The 18,078-nt window shown below is 48.3% G+C and overlaps 1 protein-coding gene across 1 annotated transcript in view; it reads right to left on the bottom strand.

Moving 5' to 3' along the window:
- Window positions 1-18,078, bottom strand: part of exoc3l1 (exocyst complex component 3-like 1) — a gene marked incomplete at both ends in the record, with an annotated part of 119,012 nt that overhangs the window by 5,780 nt on the left and 95,154 nt on the right. The window contains 3 exons of the mRNA XM_079259160.1: window positions 12,934-13,050; window positions 13,667-13,767; window positions 14,052-14,177. Of these exons, the coding sequence (XP_079115286.1) occupies window positions 12,934-13,050; window positions 13,667-13,767; window positions 14,052-14,177 (344 nt within the window). The remainder of the gene's footprint in view (window positions 1-12,933; window positions 13,051-13,666; window positions 13,768-14,051; window positions 14,178-18,078) is intronic.

Raw genomic sequence — 18,078 nt, 5'->3', positions numbered from 1 at the left:
TGGTTTCACCGCGACGTTCTGGTTTCACCACGACGTTCTGGTTTCACCGCGACGTTCTGGTTTCACCACGACGTTCTGGTTTCACCACCACGACGTTCTGGTTTCACCGCGACGTTCTGGTTTCACCGCGACGTTCTGGTTTCACCACGATGACATTCTGGTTTCACCGCGACGACGTTCTGGTTTCACCACGACATTCTGGTTTCACATCAACGTCCTGGTTTCACCACGACGTTCTGGTTTCACCACGACGTTCTGGTTTCACCGCGACGTTCTGGTTTCACCACGATGACATTCTGGTTTCACCGCGACGTTCTGATTTCACCGCGACAAAGTTCTGGTTTCACCACGTCGACGTTCTGGTTTCACCACGATGACATTCTGGTTTCACCGCGACGACGTTCTGGTTTCACCACGACATTCTGGTATCACCACGACGACGTTCTGGTTTCACCACGACGTTCTGGTTTCACCACGACGACGTTCTGGTTTCACCACCACGACGTTCTGGTTTCACCACCACGACGTTCTGGTTTCACCACGACGACGTTCTGGTTTCACCACGACGACGTTCTGGTTTCACCACGATGACATTCTGGTTTCACCGCGACGACGTTCTGGTTTCACCACGATGACGTTCTGGTTTCACCACCACGACGTTCTGGTTTCACCACGACGTTCTGGTTTCACCACGGCGACGTTCTGGTTTCACCGCGACGACGTTCTGGTTTCACCACGACGTTCTGGTTTCACTGCGACGTTCTGGTTTCACCACGACGTTCTGGTTTCACCACGACGACGTTCTGGTTTCACCACGATGACATTCTGGTTTCACCACGACGACGTTCTGGTTTCACCACGACGACGTTCTGGTTTCACCACGACGACGTTCTGGTTTCACCACGATGACATTCTGGTTTCACCGCGACGACGTTCTGGTTTCACCACGATGACATTCTGGTTTCACCGCGACGACGTTCTGGTTTCACCACAATGACGTTCTGGTTTCACCGAGGCGTTCTGATTTCACCGCGACAAAGTTCTGGTTTCACCACGTCGACGTTCTGGTTTCACCGCGACGTTCTGGTTTCACCACGACGACGTTCTGGTTTCACCACGACGACGTTCTGGTTTCACCACGACGACGTTCTGGTTTCACCACGATGACATTCTGGTTTCACCACGACGACGTTCTGGTTTCACCACGACGACGTTCTGGTTTCACCACGACGACGTTCTGGTTTCACCACGATGACATTCTGGTTTCACCGCGACGACGTTCTGGTTTCACCACGATGACATTCTGGTTTCACCGCGACGACGTTCTGGTTTCACCACAATGACGTTCTGGTTTCACCGAGGCGTTCTGATTTCACCGCGACAAAGTTCTGGTTTCACCACGTCGACGTTCTGGTTTCACCGCGACGTTCTGGTTTCACCACGACGACGTTCTGGTTTCACCACGACGACGTTCTGGTTTCACCACGACGACGTTCTGGTTTCACCACGATGACATTCTGGTTTCACCACGACGACGTTCTGGTTTCACCACGACGACGTTCTGGTTTCACCACGACGTTCTGGTTTCACCACGACGTTCTGGTTTCACCACGACGTTCTGGTTTCACCACGTCGACGTTCTGGTTTCACCGCGACGTTCTGGTTTCACCACGACGTTCTGGTTTCATGCGGCGTTCTGGTTTCACCACGTCGACGTTCTGGTTTCACGCGACGTTCTGGTTTCACCACGACGTTCTGGTTTCACCACGATGACATTCTGGTTTCACCGCGACGTTCTGGTTTCACCACAACGGCGTTCTGGTTTCACAACGACGTTCTGGTTTCACCGTGACGTTCTGGTTTCACCACGACGTTCTGGTTTCACCGCGACGTTCTGGTTTCACCGCGACGTTCTGGTTTCACCACGACGTTCTGGTTTCACCGCGACGTTCTGGTTTCACCGCGACGTTCTGGTTTCACCACATCAATGTTCTGGTTTCACCACGACGTTCTGGTTTCACCACGACGTTCTGGTTTCACAACGACGACGTTCTGGTTTCACCACGACGACGTTCTGGTTTCACCACGATGACATTCTGGTTTCACCGCGACGACGTTCTGGTTTCACCACGATGACATTCTGGTTTCACCGCGACGACGTTCTGGTTTCACCACAATGACGTTCTGGTTTCACCGAGGCGTTCTGATTTCACCGCGACAAAGTTCTGGTTTCACCACGTCGACGTTCTGGTTTCACCGCGACGTTCTGGTTTCACCACGACGACGTTCTGGTTTCACCACGACGACGTTCTGGTTTCACCACGACGACGTTCTGGTTTCACCACGATGACATTCTGGTTTCACCACGACGACGTTCTGGTTTCACCACGACGACGTTCTGGTTTCACCACGACGACGTTCTGGTTTCACCACGATGACATTCTGGTTTCACCACGACGACGTTCTGGTTTCACCACGACGTTCTGGTTTCACCACGTCGACGTTCTGGTTTCATGCGGCGTTCTGGTTTCACCGCGACGTTCTGGTTTCACCACGACGTTCTGGTTTCATGCGGCGTTCTGGTTTCACCACGTCGACGTTCTGGTTTCACGCGACGTTCTGGTTTCACCACGACGTTCTGGTTTCACCACGATGACATTCTGGTTTCACCGCGACGTTCTGGTTTCACCACGGCGACGTTCTGGTTTCACCACGTCGACGTTCTGGTTTCACCACGACGTTCTGATTTCACCACGACGACGTTCTGGTTTCATGCGGCGTTCTGGTTTCACCGCGACGTTCTGGTTTCACCACGACGTTCTGGTTTCATGCGGCGTTCTGGTTTCACCACGTCGACGTTCTGGTTTCACGCGACGTTCTGGTTTCACCACGACGTTCTGGTTTCACCACGATGACATTCTGGTTTCACCGCGACGTTCTGGTTTCACCACGGCGACGTTCTGGTTTCACCACGTCGACGTTCTGGTTTCACCACGACGTTCTGGTTTCACCACGACGACGTTCTGGTTTCACCACGACGTTCTGGTTTCACCACGATGACATTCTGGTTTCACCGCGACGTTCTGGTTTCACCACGACGACGTTCTGGTTTCACCGCGACGACGTTCTGGTTTCACCACGACGACGTTCTGGTTTCACCACGACGACGTTCTGGTTTCACCACGTCGACGTTCTGGTTTCACCACGACGTTCTGATTTCACCGCGACGTTCTGGTTTCACCACGACGACGTTCTGGTTTCACCGCGACGTTCTGGTTTCACCACGACGACGTTCTGGTTTCACCGCGACGTTCTGGTTTCACCACGACGACGTTCTGGTTTCACCACGACGACGTTCTGGTTTCACCACGACGACGTTCTGGTTTCACCACGACGACATTCTGGTTTCACCACGACGACGTTCTGGTTTCACCACGACGACGTTCTGGTTTCACCACGACGACGTTCTGGTTTCACCACGATGACATTCTGGTTTCACCACGACGACGTTCTGGTTTCACCACGACGTTCTGGTTTCACCGCGACGTTCTGGTTTCACCACGACGTTCTGGTTTCATGCGGCGTTCTGGTTTCACCACGTCGACGTTCTGGTTTCACCACGACGTTCTGGTTTCACCACGATGACATTCTGGTTTCACCGCGACGTTCTGGTTTCACCACAACGGCGTTCTGGTTTCACAACGACGTTCTGGTTTCACCGTGATGTTCTGGTTTCACCACGACGTTCTGGTTTCACCGCGACGTTCTGGTTTCACCGCGACGTTCTGGTTTCACCACGACGTTCTGGTTTCACCGCGACGTTCTGGTTTCACCGCGACGTTCTGGTTTCACCACATCAATGTTCTGGTTTCACCACGACGTTCTGGTTTCACCACGACGTTCTGGTTTCACAACGACGACGTTCTGGTTTCACCACGACGACGTTCTGGTTTCACCACGATGACATTCTGGTTTCACCGCGACGACGTTCTGGTTTCACCACGATGACATTCTGGTTTCACCACGACGACGTTCTGGTTTCACCACGACGTTCTGGTTTCACCACGTCGACGTTCTGGTTTCACCGCGACGTTCTGGTTTCACCACGACGTTCTGGTTTCATGCGGCGTTCTGGTTTCACCACGTCGACGTTCTGGTTTCACGCGACGTTCTGGTTTCACCACGACGTTCTGGTTTCACCACGATGACATTCTGGTTTCACCGCGACGTTCTGGTTTCACCACAACGGCGTTCTGGTTTCACAACGACGTTCTGGTTTCACCGTGACGTTCTGGTTTCACCACGACGTTCTGGTTTCACCGCGACGTTCTGGTTTCACCGCGACGTTCTGGTTTCACCACGACGTTCTGGTTTCACCGCGACGTTCTGGTTTCACCGCGACGTTCTGGTTTCACCACATCAATGTTCTGGTTTCACCACGACGTTCTGGTTTCACCACGACGTTCTGGTTTCACAACGACGACGTTCTGGTTTCACCACCACGACGTTCTGGTTTCACCACCACGACGTTCTGGTTTCACCACGACGTTCTGGTTTCACCACGACGACGTTCTGGTTTCACCACAATGACGTTCTGATTTCACCACGACGACGTTCTGGTTTGACCGTGACGTTCTGGTTTCACCACGACGTTCTGGTTTCACCGCGACGTTCTGGTTTCACCGCGACGTTCTGGTTTCACCACGACGTTCTGGTTTCACCGCGACGTTCTGGTTTCACCGCGACGTTCTGGTTTCACCACATCAATGTTCTGGTTTCACCACGACGTTCTGGTTTCACCACGACGTTCTGGTTTCACAACGACGACGTTCTGGTTTCACCACCACGACGTTCTGGTTTCACCACCACGACGTTCTGGTTTCACCACGACGTTCTGGTTTCACCACGACGACGTTCTGGTTTCACCACAATGACGTTCTGATTTCACCGCGACAAAGTTCTGGTTTCACCACGACGACGTTCTGGTTTCACCACGACGTTCTGGTTTCATGGCGACGTTCTGGTTTCACCGCGACGACGTTCTGGTTTCACCGCGACAACGTTCTGGTTTCCCCGCGATGTTCTGGTTTCACCGCGACGTTCTGGTTTCACCGCGACGTTCTGGTTTCACCACGACGACGTTCTGGTTTCACAACGACGTTTTGGTTTCACAACGACGTTTTGATTTCACCGCGACGTTCTGGTTTCACAACGATGTTCAGATTTTACCGCGGCGTTCTGGTTTCACAACGACGTTCTGGTTTCAATGCGATGTTCTGGTTTCCCCGCGACATTCTGGTTTCAGCGCGACGTTCTGGTTTCAGCGCGACGTTCTGGTTTCACCGCGACGTTCTGGTTTCACCACGACGACGTTCTGGTTTCACCACGACGACGTTCTGGTTTCACCACGACGTTCTGGTTTCACCGCGACGTTCTGGTTTCACCACGACGTTCTGATTTCACCGCGACAACGTTCTGGTTTCACCGCGACGACGTTCTGGTTTCACCACGACGTTCTGGTTTCACCACGACGTTCTGGTTTCACCACGACGTTCTGATTTCACCGCGACAACGTTCTGGTTTCACTGCGACGACGTTCTGGTTTCACCGCGACGACGTTCTGGTTTCACCGCGACGTTCTGGTTTCACCGCGACGTTCTGGTTTCCCCGCGACGTTCTGGTTTCATGGCGACGTTCTGGTTTCACCGCGACGACGTTCTGGTTTCACCGCGACGTTCTGGTTTCACCACGACGACGCTCTGGTTTCACCACCACGACGTTCTGGTTTCACAACGACGTTCTGGTTTCACCACGACGTTCTGGTTTCACAACGACGTTCAGGTTTCACCACGACGTTCTGGTTTCACAACGACGTTCAGGTTTCACCACGACGACGTTCTGGTTTCACAACGACGTTCTGGTTTCACCACGACGTTCTGATTTCACCACGACGTTCTGGTTTCACAACGACGTTCAGGTTTCACCACCACGACGTTCTGGTTTCACAACGACGTTCTGGTTTCACCACGACGTTCTGATTTCACCGCGACGTTCTGGTTTCACAACGATGTTCAGATTTTACCGCGGCGTTCTGGTTTCACAACGACGTTCTGGTTTCAATGCGACGTTCTGGTTTCCCCGCGACATTCTGGTTTCAGCGCGACGTTCTGGTTTCAGCGCGACGTTCTGGTTTCACCGCGACGTTCTGGTTTCACCACGACGACGTTCTGGTTTCACCACGACGACGTTCTGGTTTCACCACGACGTTCTGGTTTCACCGCGACGTTCTGGTTTCACCACGACGTTCTGATTTCACCGCGACAACGTTCTGGTTTCACCGCGACGACGTTCTGGTTTCACCACGACGTTCTGGTTTCACCACGACGTTCTGGTTTCACCACGACGTTCTGATTTCACCGCGACAACGTTCTGGTTTCACCGCGACGACGTTCTGGTTTCACCGCGACGACGTTCTGGTTTCACCGCGACGTTCTGGTTTCACCGCGACGTTCTGGTTTAACCGCGACGTTCTGGTTTCACCGCGACGTTCTGGTTTCCCCGCGACGTTCTGGTTTCATGGCGACGTTCTGGTTTCACCGCGACGACGTTCTGGTTTCACCGCGACAACGTTCTGGTTTCCCCGCGACGACGTTCTGGTTTCACCGCGACGACGTTCTGGTTTCACCGCGACGTTCTGGTTTCACCGCGACGACGTTCTGGTTTCACCACGACGTTCTGATTTCACCGCGACAACGTTCTGGTTTCACCGCGACGACGTTCTGGTTTCACCGCGACGACGTTCTGGTTTCACCGCGACGTTCTGGTTTCACCGCGATGTTCTGGTTTCACCGCGACGTTCTGGTTTCACCGCGACGTTCTGGTTTCACCGCGACGTTCTGGTTTCACCACGACGACGTTCTGGTTTCACAACGACGTTTTGGTGTCACAACGACGTTCTGATTTCACCGCGACGTTCTGGTTTCACAACGATGTTCAGATTTTACCGCGGCGTTCTGGTTTCACAACGACGTTCTGGTTTCAATGCGACGTTCTGGTTTTCCCGCGACATTCTGGTTTCAGCGCGACGTTCTGGTTTCAGCGCGACGTTCTGGTTTCACCGCGACGTTCTGGTTTCACCACGACGACGTTCTGGTTTCACCACGACGTTCTGGTTTCACCGCGACGACGTTCTGGTTTCACCGCGACGACGTTCTGGTTTCACCGCGACGTTCTGGTTTCACCGCGACGTTCTGGTTTAACCGCGACGTTCTGATTTCACCGCGACGTTCTGGTTTCCCCGCGACGTTCTGGTTTCATGGCGACGTTCTGGTTTCACCGCGACGACGTTCTGGTTTCACCGCGACGTTCTGGTTTTACCGCGACGACGCTCTGGTTTCACCGCGACGCTCTGGTTTCACCGCGACGTTCTGGTTTCCCCGCGACATTCTGGTTTCACCGCGACGACGTTCTGGTTTCACCGCGACGACGCTCTGGTTTCACCGCGACGACGCTCTGGTTTCACCACGGCGACGTTCTGGTTTCACCACGACGTTCTGGTTTCACCACCACGACGTTCTGGTTTCACCGCGACGTTCTGGTTTCACCGCGACGTTCTGGTTTCACCGCGACGTTCTGGTTTCACCACGACGACGTTCTGGTTTCACCGCGACGACGTTCTGGTTTCACCACGACGTTCTGGTTTCACCGCGACGTTCTGGTTTCCCCGCGACGTTCTGGTTTCATGGCGACGTTCTGGTTTCACCGCGACGACGTTCTGGTTTCACCGCGACGTTCTGGTTTCACCACGACGACGCTCTGGTTTCACCACCACGACGTTCTGGTTTCACAACGACGTTCTGGTTTCACCACGACGTTCTGGTTTCACAACGACGTTCAGGTTTCACCACGACGTTCTGGTTTCACAACGACGTTCAGGTTTCACCACGACGACGTTCTGGTTTCACAACGACGTTTTGGTTTCACCACGACGTTCTGATTTCACCGCGACGTTCTGGTTTCACAACGATGTTCAGATTTTACCGCGGCGTTCTGGTTTCACAACGACGTTCTGGTTTCAATGCGACGTTCTGGTTTCCCCGCGACATTCTGGTTTCAGCGCGACGTTCTGGTTTCAGCGCGACGTTCTGGTTTCACCGCGACGTTCTGGTTTCACCACGACGACGTTCTGGTTTCACCACGACGACGTTCTGGTTTCACCACGACGTTCTGGTTTCACCGCGACGTTCTGGTTTCACCACGACGTTCTGATTTCACCGCGACAACGTTCTGGTTTCACCGCGACGACGTTCTGGTTTCACCACGACGTTCTGGTTTCACCACGACGTTCTGGTTTCACCACGACGTTCTGATTTCACCGCGACAACGTTCTGGTTTCACCGCGACGACGTTCTGGTTTCACCGCGACGACGTTCTGGTTTCACCGCGACGTTCTGGTTTCACCGCGACGACGTTCTGGTTTCACCACGACGTTCTGATTTCACCGCGACAACGTTCTGGTTTCACCGCGACGACGTTCTGGTTTCACCGCGACGACGTTCTGGTTTCACCGCGACGTTCTGGTTTCACCGCGATGTTCTGGTTTCACCGCGACGTTCTGGTTTCACCGCGACGTTCTGGTTTCACCGCGACGTTCTGGTTTCACCACGACGACGTTCTGGTTTCACAACGACGTTTTGGTTTCACAACGACGTTCTGATTTCACCGCGACGTTCTGGTTTCACAACGATGTTCAGATTTTACCGCGGCGTTCTGGTTTCACAACGACGTTCTGGTTTCAATGCGACGTTCTGGTTTTCCCGCGACATTCTGGTTTCAGCGCGACGTTCTGGTTTCAGCGCGACGTTCTGGTTTCACCGCGACGTTCTGGTTTCACCACGACGACGTTCTGGTTTCACCACGACGTTCTGGTTTCACCGCGACGACGTTCTGGTTTCACCGCGACGACGTTCTGGTTTCACCGCGACGTTCTGGTTTCACCGCGACGTTCTGGTTTAACCGCGACGTTCTGATTTCACCGCGACGTTCTGGTTTCCCCGCGACGTTCTGGTTTCATGGCGACGTTCTGGTTTCACCGCGACGACGTTCTGGTTTCACCGCGACGTTCTGGTTTTACCGCGACGACGCTCTGGTTTCACCGCGACGCTCTGGTTTCACCGCGACGTTCTGGTTTCCCCGCGACATTCTGGTTTCACCGCGACGACGTTCTGGTTTCACCGCGACGACGCTCTGGTTTCACCGCGACGACGCTCTGGTTTCACCACGGCGACGTTCTGGTTTCACCACGACGTTCTGGTTTCACCACCACGACGTTCTGGTTTCACCGCGACGTTCTGGTTTCACCGCGACGTTCTGGTTTCACCGCGACGTTCTGGTTTCACCACGACGACGTTCTGGTTTCACCGCGACGACGTTCTGGTTTCACCACGACGTTCTGGTTTCACCGCGACGTTCTGGTTTCCCCGCGACGTTCTGGTTTCATGGCGACGTTCTGGTTTCACCGCGACGACGTTCTGGTTTCACCGCGACGTTCTGGTTTCACCACGACGACGCTCTGGTTTCACCACCACGACGTTCTGGTTTCACAACGACGTTCTGGTTTCACCACGACGTTCTGGTTTCACAACGACGTTCAGGTTTCACCACGACGTTCTGGTTTCACAACGACGTTCAGGTTTCACCACGACGACGTTCTGGTTTCACAACGACGTTTTGGTTTCACCACGACGTTCTGATTTCACCGCGACGTTCTGGTTTCACAACGATGTTCAGATTTTACCGCGGCGTTCTGGTTTCACAACGACGTTCTGGTTTCAATGCGACGTTCTGGTTTCCCCGCGACATTCTGGTTTCAGCGCGACGTTCTGGTTTCAGCGCGACGTTCTGGTTTCACCGCGACGTTCTGGTTTCACCACGACGACGTTCTGGTTTCACCACGACGACGTTCTGGTTTCACCACGACGTTCTGGTTTCACCGCGACGTTCTGGTTTCACCACGACGTTCTGATTTCACCGCGACAACGTTCTGGTTTCACCGCGACGACGTTCTGGTTTCACCACGACGTTCTGGTTTCACCACGACGTTCTGGTTTCACCACGACGTTCTGATTTCACCGCGACAACGTTCTGGTTTCACCGCGACGACGTTCTGGTTTCACCGCGACGACGTTCTGGTTTCACCGCGACGTTCTGGTTTCACCGCGACGTTCTGGTTTAACCGCGACGTTCTGGTTTCACCGCGACGTTCTGGTTTCCCCGCGACGTTCTGGTTTCATGGCGACGTTCTGGTTTCACCGCGACGACGTTCTGGTTTCACCGCGACAACGTTCTGGTTTCCCCGCGACGACGTTCTGGTTTCACCGCGACGACGTTCTGGTTTCACCGCGACGACGTTCTGGTTTCACCACGACGTTCTGATTTCACCGCGACAACGTTCTGGTTTCACCGCGACGACGTTCTGGTTTCACCGCGACGACGTTCTGGTTTCACCGCGACGTTCTGGTTTCACCGCGATGTTCTGGTTTCACCGCGACGTTCTGGTTTCACCGCGACGTTCTGGTTTCACCACGACGACGTTCTGGTTTCACAACGACGTTTTGGTTTCACAACGACGTTCTGATTTCACCGCGACGTTCTGGTTTCACAACGATGTTCAGATTTTACCGCGGCGTTCTGGTTTCACAACGACGTTCTGGTTTCAATGCGACGTTCTGGTTTTCCCGCGACATTCTGGTTTCAGCGCGACGTTCTGGTTTCAGCGCGACGTTCTGGTTTCACCGCGACGTTCTGGTTTCACCACGACGACGTTCTGGTTTCACCACGACGTTCTGGTTTCACCGCGACGACGTTCTGGTTTCACCGCGACGACGTTCTGGTTTCACCGCGACGTTCTGGTTTCACCGCGACGTTCTGGTTTAACCGCGACGTTCTGATTTCACCGCGACGTTCTGGTTTCCCCGCGACGTTCTGGTTTCATGGCGACGTTCTGGTTTCACCGCGACGACGTTCTGGTTTCACCGCGACGTTCTGGTTTTACCGCGACGACGCTCTGGTTTCACCGCGACGCTCTGGTTTCACCGCGACGTTCTGGTTTCCCCGCGACATTCTGGTTTCACCGCGACGACGTTCTGGTTTCACCGCGACGACGCTCTGGTTTCACCGCGACGACGCTCTGGTTTCACCACGGCGACGTTCTGGTTTCACCACGACGTTCTGGTTTCACCACCACGACGTTCTGGTTTCACCGCGACGTTCTGGTTTCACCGCGACGTTCTGGTTTCACCGCGACGTTCTGGTTTCACCACGACGACGTTCTGGTTTCACCGCGACGACGTTCTGGTTTCACCGCGACGACGTTCTGGTTTCACCGCGACGTTCTGGTTTCACCGCGACGTTCTGGTTTTACCGCGACGACGCTCTGGTTTCACCGCGACGCTCTGGTTTCACCGCGACGTTCTGGTTTCCCCGCGACATTCTGGTTTCACCGCGACGACGTTCTGGTTTCACCGCGACGACGCTCTGGTTTCACCGCGACGACGCTCTGGTTTCACCACGGCGACGTTCTGGTTTCACCACGACGTTCTGGTTTCACCGCGACGTTCTGGTTTCACCGCGACGTTCTGGTTTCACCGCGACGTTCTGGTTTCACCGCGACGACGTTCTGGTTTCACCGCGACGACGTTCTGGTTTCACCGCGACGTTCTGGTTTCACCATGACGACGTTCTGGTTTCACCGCGACGACGTTCTGGTTTCACCGCGACGACGTTCTGGTTTCACCGCGACGACGCTCTGGTTTCCCCGCGACGTTCTGGTTTCACCGCGACGTTCTGGTTTCACCGCGACGACGTTCTGGTTTCACCACGACGACGTTCTGGTTTCACCGCGACGTTCTGGTTTCACCGCGACGACGTTCTGGTTTCACCGCGACGACGTTCTGGTTTCACCGCGACGACGCTCTGGTTTCCCCGCGACGTTCTGGTTTCACCGCAACGACGTTCGGGTTTCACAACGACGTTCTGGTTTCACCGCGACGACGTTCTGGTTTCACCGCGACGACGCTCTGGTTTCCCCGCGACGTTCTGGTTTCACCGCAACGACGTTCGGGTTTCACAACGACGTTCTGGTTTCACCGCGACGTTCTGGTTTCACCACAACTTTTTAACTTTGGCTTTTTTTTCACTCTAGACCTTTCAGCAGTACCGATGCTTTTTTTCAGTTATCTTTTAGTTGATTGACAAGTGATCTTATTGGATATTGGCAACCTGGTAAGTAGTTGACCTTAGTTTGTGCTAAGGAGCGTGCTGACTTTGCGGTAACATATTGTGTCATTTCCTGTTTCCTTAGCGTGTGTCACTGCGGATTGCTACGAGCCGTTGGCTCCTTTAACCTCTTTCTAAATTCTATCTATTATTAACCAACCACTCACTTTAGCGCACAATATCTTACCAAACCACTGTTTTTTATATTGCATTTATTTTCGGGTTGCCTGTCCTGAGCCGGGTTCTGCCGGAGGTTTCCTTCTTGTTAATGGGGAGTTTTTTCCTTCCCACTGTCGCCAGTGTGCTTGCTCAGGATGGGAGATTGAGTTGGTTTCCTTATATAGGCTGTTATGAATTGGCTTTTATTATGTTTTCTTTCTGTCTGTAAAGCGTCTTGAGATGGCATTGCTGTGATTTGACGCTATATAAATAAAGTTGAATTGAATTGAATTGTTATCATGAATTAAACTTAAAGTTTTATGTCATTGAAATATTTGTTACATTATTATTAATTCAACATGACCACGATTTTGATCTTTTCTATATTTTGTCAATGAACTGCTGGTGTGTATCCATGATGTTAGAAAAACGGTGGTAGCTCACTGCCATGTTTTCACCCACTGCGAGCTCGTATTCCATCCTTATCTCTAATCTTACTTCAGGATGATGCAATTGCTGATGGAGGCCAGCAGGTAATGGAGGTAGAACTTGTTTTGGTTGTTGCTTGGATTCCTGCGATGTTCCTTCCCAAATTCAACCAGCGCTTCCCGAAACCTGCAAATTTAAGTGAAGTGTGTATAAACTTCTCTAAAGCAAATTTTTTAGATTCACAGTGCTTCACAGTGCACAACTCAGTATACATATATATATATATATATATATATATATATATATATATATATATATATATATATATATATATATATATATATATATATATGTATAAAATATTCATCCATCCGCCCACCAACCCACTCCTTCATTCCTCCAATTATTCATTCATTTTTCTGCCCGCCCAACCCCACTCACTCACTTACTCACTCATTCATTCATCATCCATCATTCATTCATTCAACCATACATCTGCACCACCTGCCCACCCACTCATTCATTCATTCATTCAATCATTTATTTATTCATTCATTCATTCATTCGCCTGCCCAACCCCACTTACTCACTCACTCACACACTCATCCACCCATCATCCAGCCACCCATCCATCCATTCATCCATCCATCACCCACCCATCCTTCAAGAATTCATCCATCCTTCATTCATTCATGCATCTGTACCGCCCAACCAACCCAACTCATTCACTTCATTCATTAACCCATCCCTCAATCCATCATTCATTCATCCATCCATCCACCATTTATTAATCCTGTTAAACCTGTTGAGGAGGATCTCCATCTCATACAACCCCATCTGAATGGTCTGATCCCGAAGAGATTCTCCGATCATCAGAGCCACCCGGGCGTTCTCCTCCAGCATCTACCAAACAGACGTCACATCACACATTAGTCCTGGTAACACGTAGCATGACGCACCGAATTGAACATATGATATATGGGCTGAGATTCGGACCTCGGATCAGTAGCTGAAACCTTTGGGACATCATTAAAAACTGCGCTTCTATTGGCCTCTAATGACTTTAATTAAACACCTGCAATTTTTTTATTCTCAGAATGAAACATACAGCGGCCATCTTTACTACGCTGTCTCTGAATGGACAAACATGGTGCTTATGAACCACACCAGTCCTGCAGGTGTGCTACCTGTGTGATGATGGTGGGCAGGCTGGTATGGTAGAAACCTTCATGGTCTGTGTCCGGCTCCTGGTCTTTCTGCCAGTCCTGGAGCTCCACCTGCAGCGCTTTGTGCATCCACTCTGAGACACTCTTCTGTTGCAGCAAACACACTTCAGGTAAACAACTTCAGGAAACAGCTTCAGGTAAACAACTTTAGGTAAACGACTTTACATAAACGACTTCAGGTAAACAACTTAAGATAAACGTCTTAAAGTAAACGACTTGAGGTAAACAACTTCCGGTTAACGTCTTAAAGTAAACAACTTCAAGTAAAATACTTAAAGTAAACGACTTCAGATAAACAACTTTAGATAAAAGACTTTAGATAAACGACTTTACATAAACGACTTCAGGTAAACGACTTTACATAAACGACTTCAGGTGAACGATTTAAAGTAAACAACTTCAGGTAAACGACTTTAGATAAACGACTTAAAGTAAACAACTTCAGGTAAACGACTTTAGATAAACGACTTAAAGTAAAAAACTTCAGGTAAACAACTTTAGATAAATGACTTAAAGTAAACGACTTCAGGTAAACGACTTTAGATAAACGACTTCAGGTAAACGACTTTAGATAAACGACTTCAGGTAAACGACTTAAAGTAAACGACTTCAGGTAAACGACATTAGATAAACAACTTTACATAAACGACTTCAGGTAAACGACTTTAGATAAACGACTTTACATAAACGACTTCAGGTAAACGACTTTAGATAAACGACTTTAAGTAAACAACTTTACATAAACAACTTCAGGTAAACGACTTTAGATAAACAACTTCAGATAAACGACTTAAAGTAAACGACTTCAGGTAAACGACTTTAGATACACGACTTCAGGTAAACGACTTAAAGTGAACAACTTCAGGTAAACGACTTTAGATAAACGACTTCAGGTGAACGACTTTAGATAAACGACTTTAGATAAACGACTTAAAGTAAACAACTTCAGGTAAACGACTTTAGATAAACGACTTAAAGTAAACGACTTCAGGTAAACGACTTAAAGTGAACAACTTCAGGTAAACGACTTTAGATAAACGACTTCAGGTGAACGACTTTAGATAAACGACTTTAGATAAACGACTTAAAGTAAACAACTTCAGGTAAACGACTTTAGATAAACGACTTGAAGTAAACGACTTCAGGTAAACGACTTTAGATAAACGACTTCAGGTGAACGACTTAAAGTAAACAACTTCAGGTAAACGACTTTAGATAAACGACTTAAAGTAAACGACTTCAGGTAAACGACTTCAGGTAAACGACTTTAGATAAACGACTTCAGGTAAACGAATTCAAGTAAACGACTTTCGATAAACGACTTCAGATAAACGACTTAAAGTAAACAACTTCAGGTAAACGACTTTAGATAAACGACTTAAAGTAAACGACTTGAAGTAAACGACTTTAGATAAACGACTTTAGATAAACGACTTAAAGTGAACAACTTCAGGTAAACGACTTCAGGTAAACGACTTTAGATAAACGACTTAAAGTAAACAACTTCAGGTAAACGACTTTAGATAAACGACTTAAAGTAAACAACTTCAGGTAAACGACTTTAGATAAACGACTTAAAGTAAACAACTTCAGGTAAACGACTTTAAATAAACGACTTAAAGTAAACAACTTCAGGTAAACGACTTTAGATAAACGACTTAAACTAAACGACTTAAAGTAAACAACTTCAGGTAAACGACTTAAAGTAAACGACTTGAAGTAAACGACTTCAGGTAAACGACTTTAGATATACGACTTTACATAAACGACTTCAGGTAAACGACTTTAGATAAACGACTTAAAGTAAACAACTTCAGGTAAACGACTTTAGATAAACGACTTAAAGTAAGCAACTTCAGGTAAACGACTTTAGATAAACGACTTTCGATAAACGACTTAAGGTAAAAGACTTAAAGTAAACGACTTGAGGTAAACAACTTCAGATAAACGACTTCAGGTAAACAACTTTCGATAAACAACTTCAGGTAAACGACTTAAATTAAACAACTTCAGGTAAGCGACTTTAGATAAACGACTTCAAGTAAACGACTTTAGATAAACGGCTTCAGGTAAACAGCATAAAGTAAACGACTTCACATAAACGACTTTAGATACACGACTTAAGGTAAACGACTTCAGGTAAACGACTCCAAGTAAACAACTTAAAGTAAACAACTTCACGTAAACGACTTGAAGTAAACGACTTTAGATAAACGACTTTAGATAAACGACTTAAAGTGAACAACTTCAGGTAAACGACTTCAGGTAAACGACTTTAGATAAACGACTTAAAGTAAACAACTTCAGGTAAACGACTTTAGATAAACGACTTAAAGTAAACAACTTCAGGTAAACGACTTTAGATAAACGACTTAAAGTAAACAACTTCAGGTAAACGACTTTAGATAAACGACTTAAAGTAAACAACTTCAGGTAAACGACTTTAGATAAACGCTTAAACTAAACGACTTCAGGTAAACGACTTAAAGTAAACGACTTGAAGTAAACGACTTCAGGTAAACGACTTTAGATATACGACTTTACATAAACGACTTCAGGTAAACGACTTTAGATAAACGACTTAAAGTAAACAACTTCAGGTAAACGACTTTAGATAAACGACCTAAAGTAAACAACTTCAGGTAAACGACTTTAGATAAACGACTTTCGATAAACGACTTAAGGTAAAAGACTTAAAGTAAACGACTTGAGGTAAACAACTTCAGATAAACGACTTCAGGTAAACAACTTTCGATAAACAACTTCAGGTAAACGACTTAAATTAAACAACTTCAGGTAAGCGACTTTAGATAAACGACTTCAAGTAAATGACTTCAGGTAAACGACTCCAAGTAAACAACTTAAAGTAAACAACTTCACGTAAACGACTTTAGGTAAACGACTTTAGATAAACGACTTCAGGTAAACGACTTAAAGTAAACGACTTGAAGTAAACGAATTTAGATAAACGACTTAAAGTAAACAACTTCAGGTAAACGACTTTAGATAAACGACTTAAAGTAAACAACTTCAGGTAAACGACATTAGATAAACGACTTAAAGTAAACAACTTCAGGTAAACGACTTTAAATAAACGACTTAAAGTAAACAACTTCAGGTAAACGACTTTAGATAAACGCTTAAACTAAACGACTTCAGGTAAACGACTTAAAGTAAACGACTTGAAGTAAACGACTTCAGGTAAACGACTTTAGATATACGACTTTACATAAACGACTTCAGGTAAACGACTTTAGATAAACGACTTAAAGTAAACAACTTCAGGTAAACGACTTTAGATAAACGACCTAAAGTAAACAACTTCAGGTAAACGACTTTAGATAAACGACTTAAAGTAAACGACTTCAGGTAAACGACTTTAGATAAACGACTTAAAGTAAACAACTTCAGGTAAACGACTTTAGATAAACGACCTAAAGTAAACAACTTCAGGTAAACGACTTTAGATAAACGACTTAAAGTAAACGACTTCAGGTAAACGACTTTAGATAAACAACTTCAGGTAAACGACTTTAGATAAACGACCTAAAGTAAACAACTTCAGGTAAACGACTTTAGATAAACGACTTAAAGTAAACAACTTCAGGTAAACGACTTTAGATAAACGACTTAAAGTAAGCAACTTCAGGTAAACGACTTTAGATAAACGACTTTCGATAAACGACTTAAGGTAAAAGACTTAAAGTAAACGACTTGAGGTAAACAACTTCAGATAAACGACTTCAGGTAAACAACTTTCGATAAACAACTTCAGGTAAACGACTTAAATTAAACAACTTCAGGTAAGCGACTTTAGATAAACGACTTCAAGTAAACGACTTTAGATAAACGGCTTCAGGTAAACAGCATAAAGTAAACGACTTCACATAAACGACTTTAGATACACGACTTAAAGTAAACGACTTCAGGTAAACGACTCCAGGTAAACAACTTAAAGTAAACAACTTCACGTAAACGACTTTAGGTA

This window comes from Telmatherina bonti (genome assembly GCF_933228915.1).
Source record: "Telmatherina bonti genome assembly, chromosome: 2".
NCBI lineage: Eukaryota > Metazoa > Chordata > Actinopteri > Atheriniformes > Telmatherinidae > Telmatherina > Telmatherina bonti.
The sequence above is the reverse complement of the archived record's forward strand: the minus strand, read 5'-3'. Positions and strand labels throughout refer to the sequence as shown.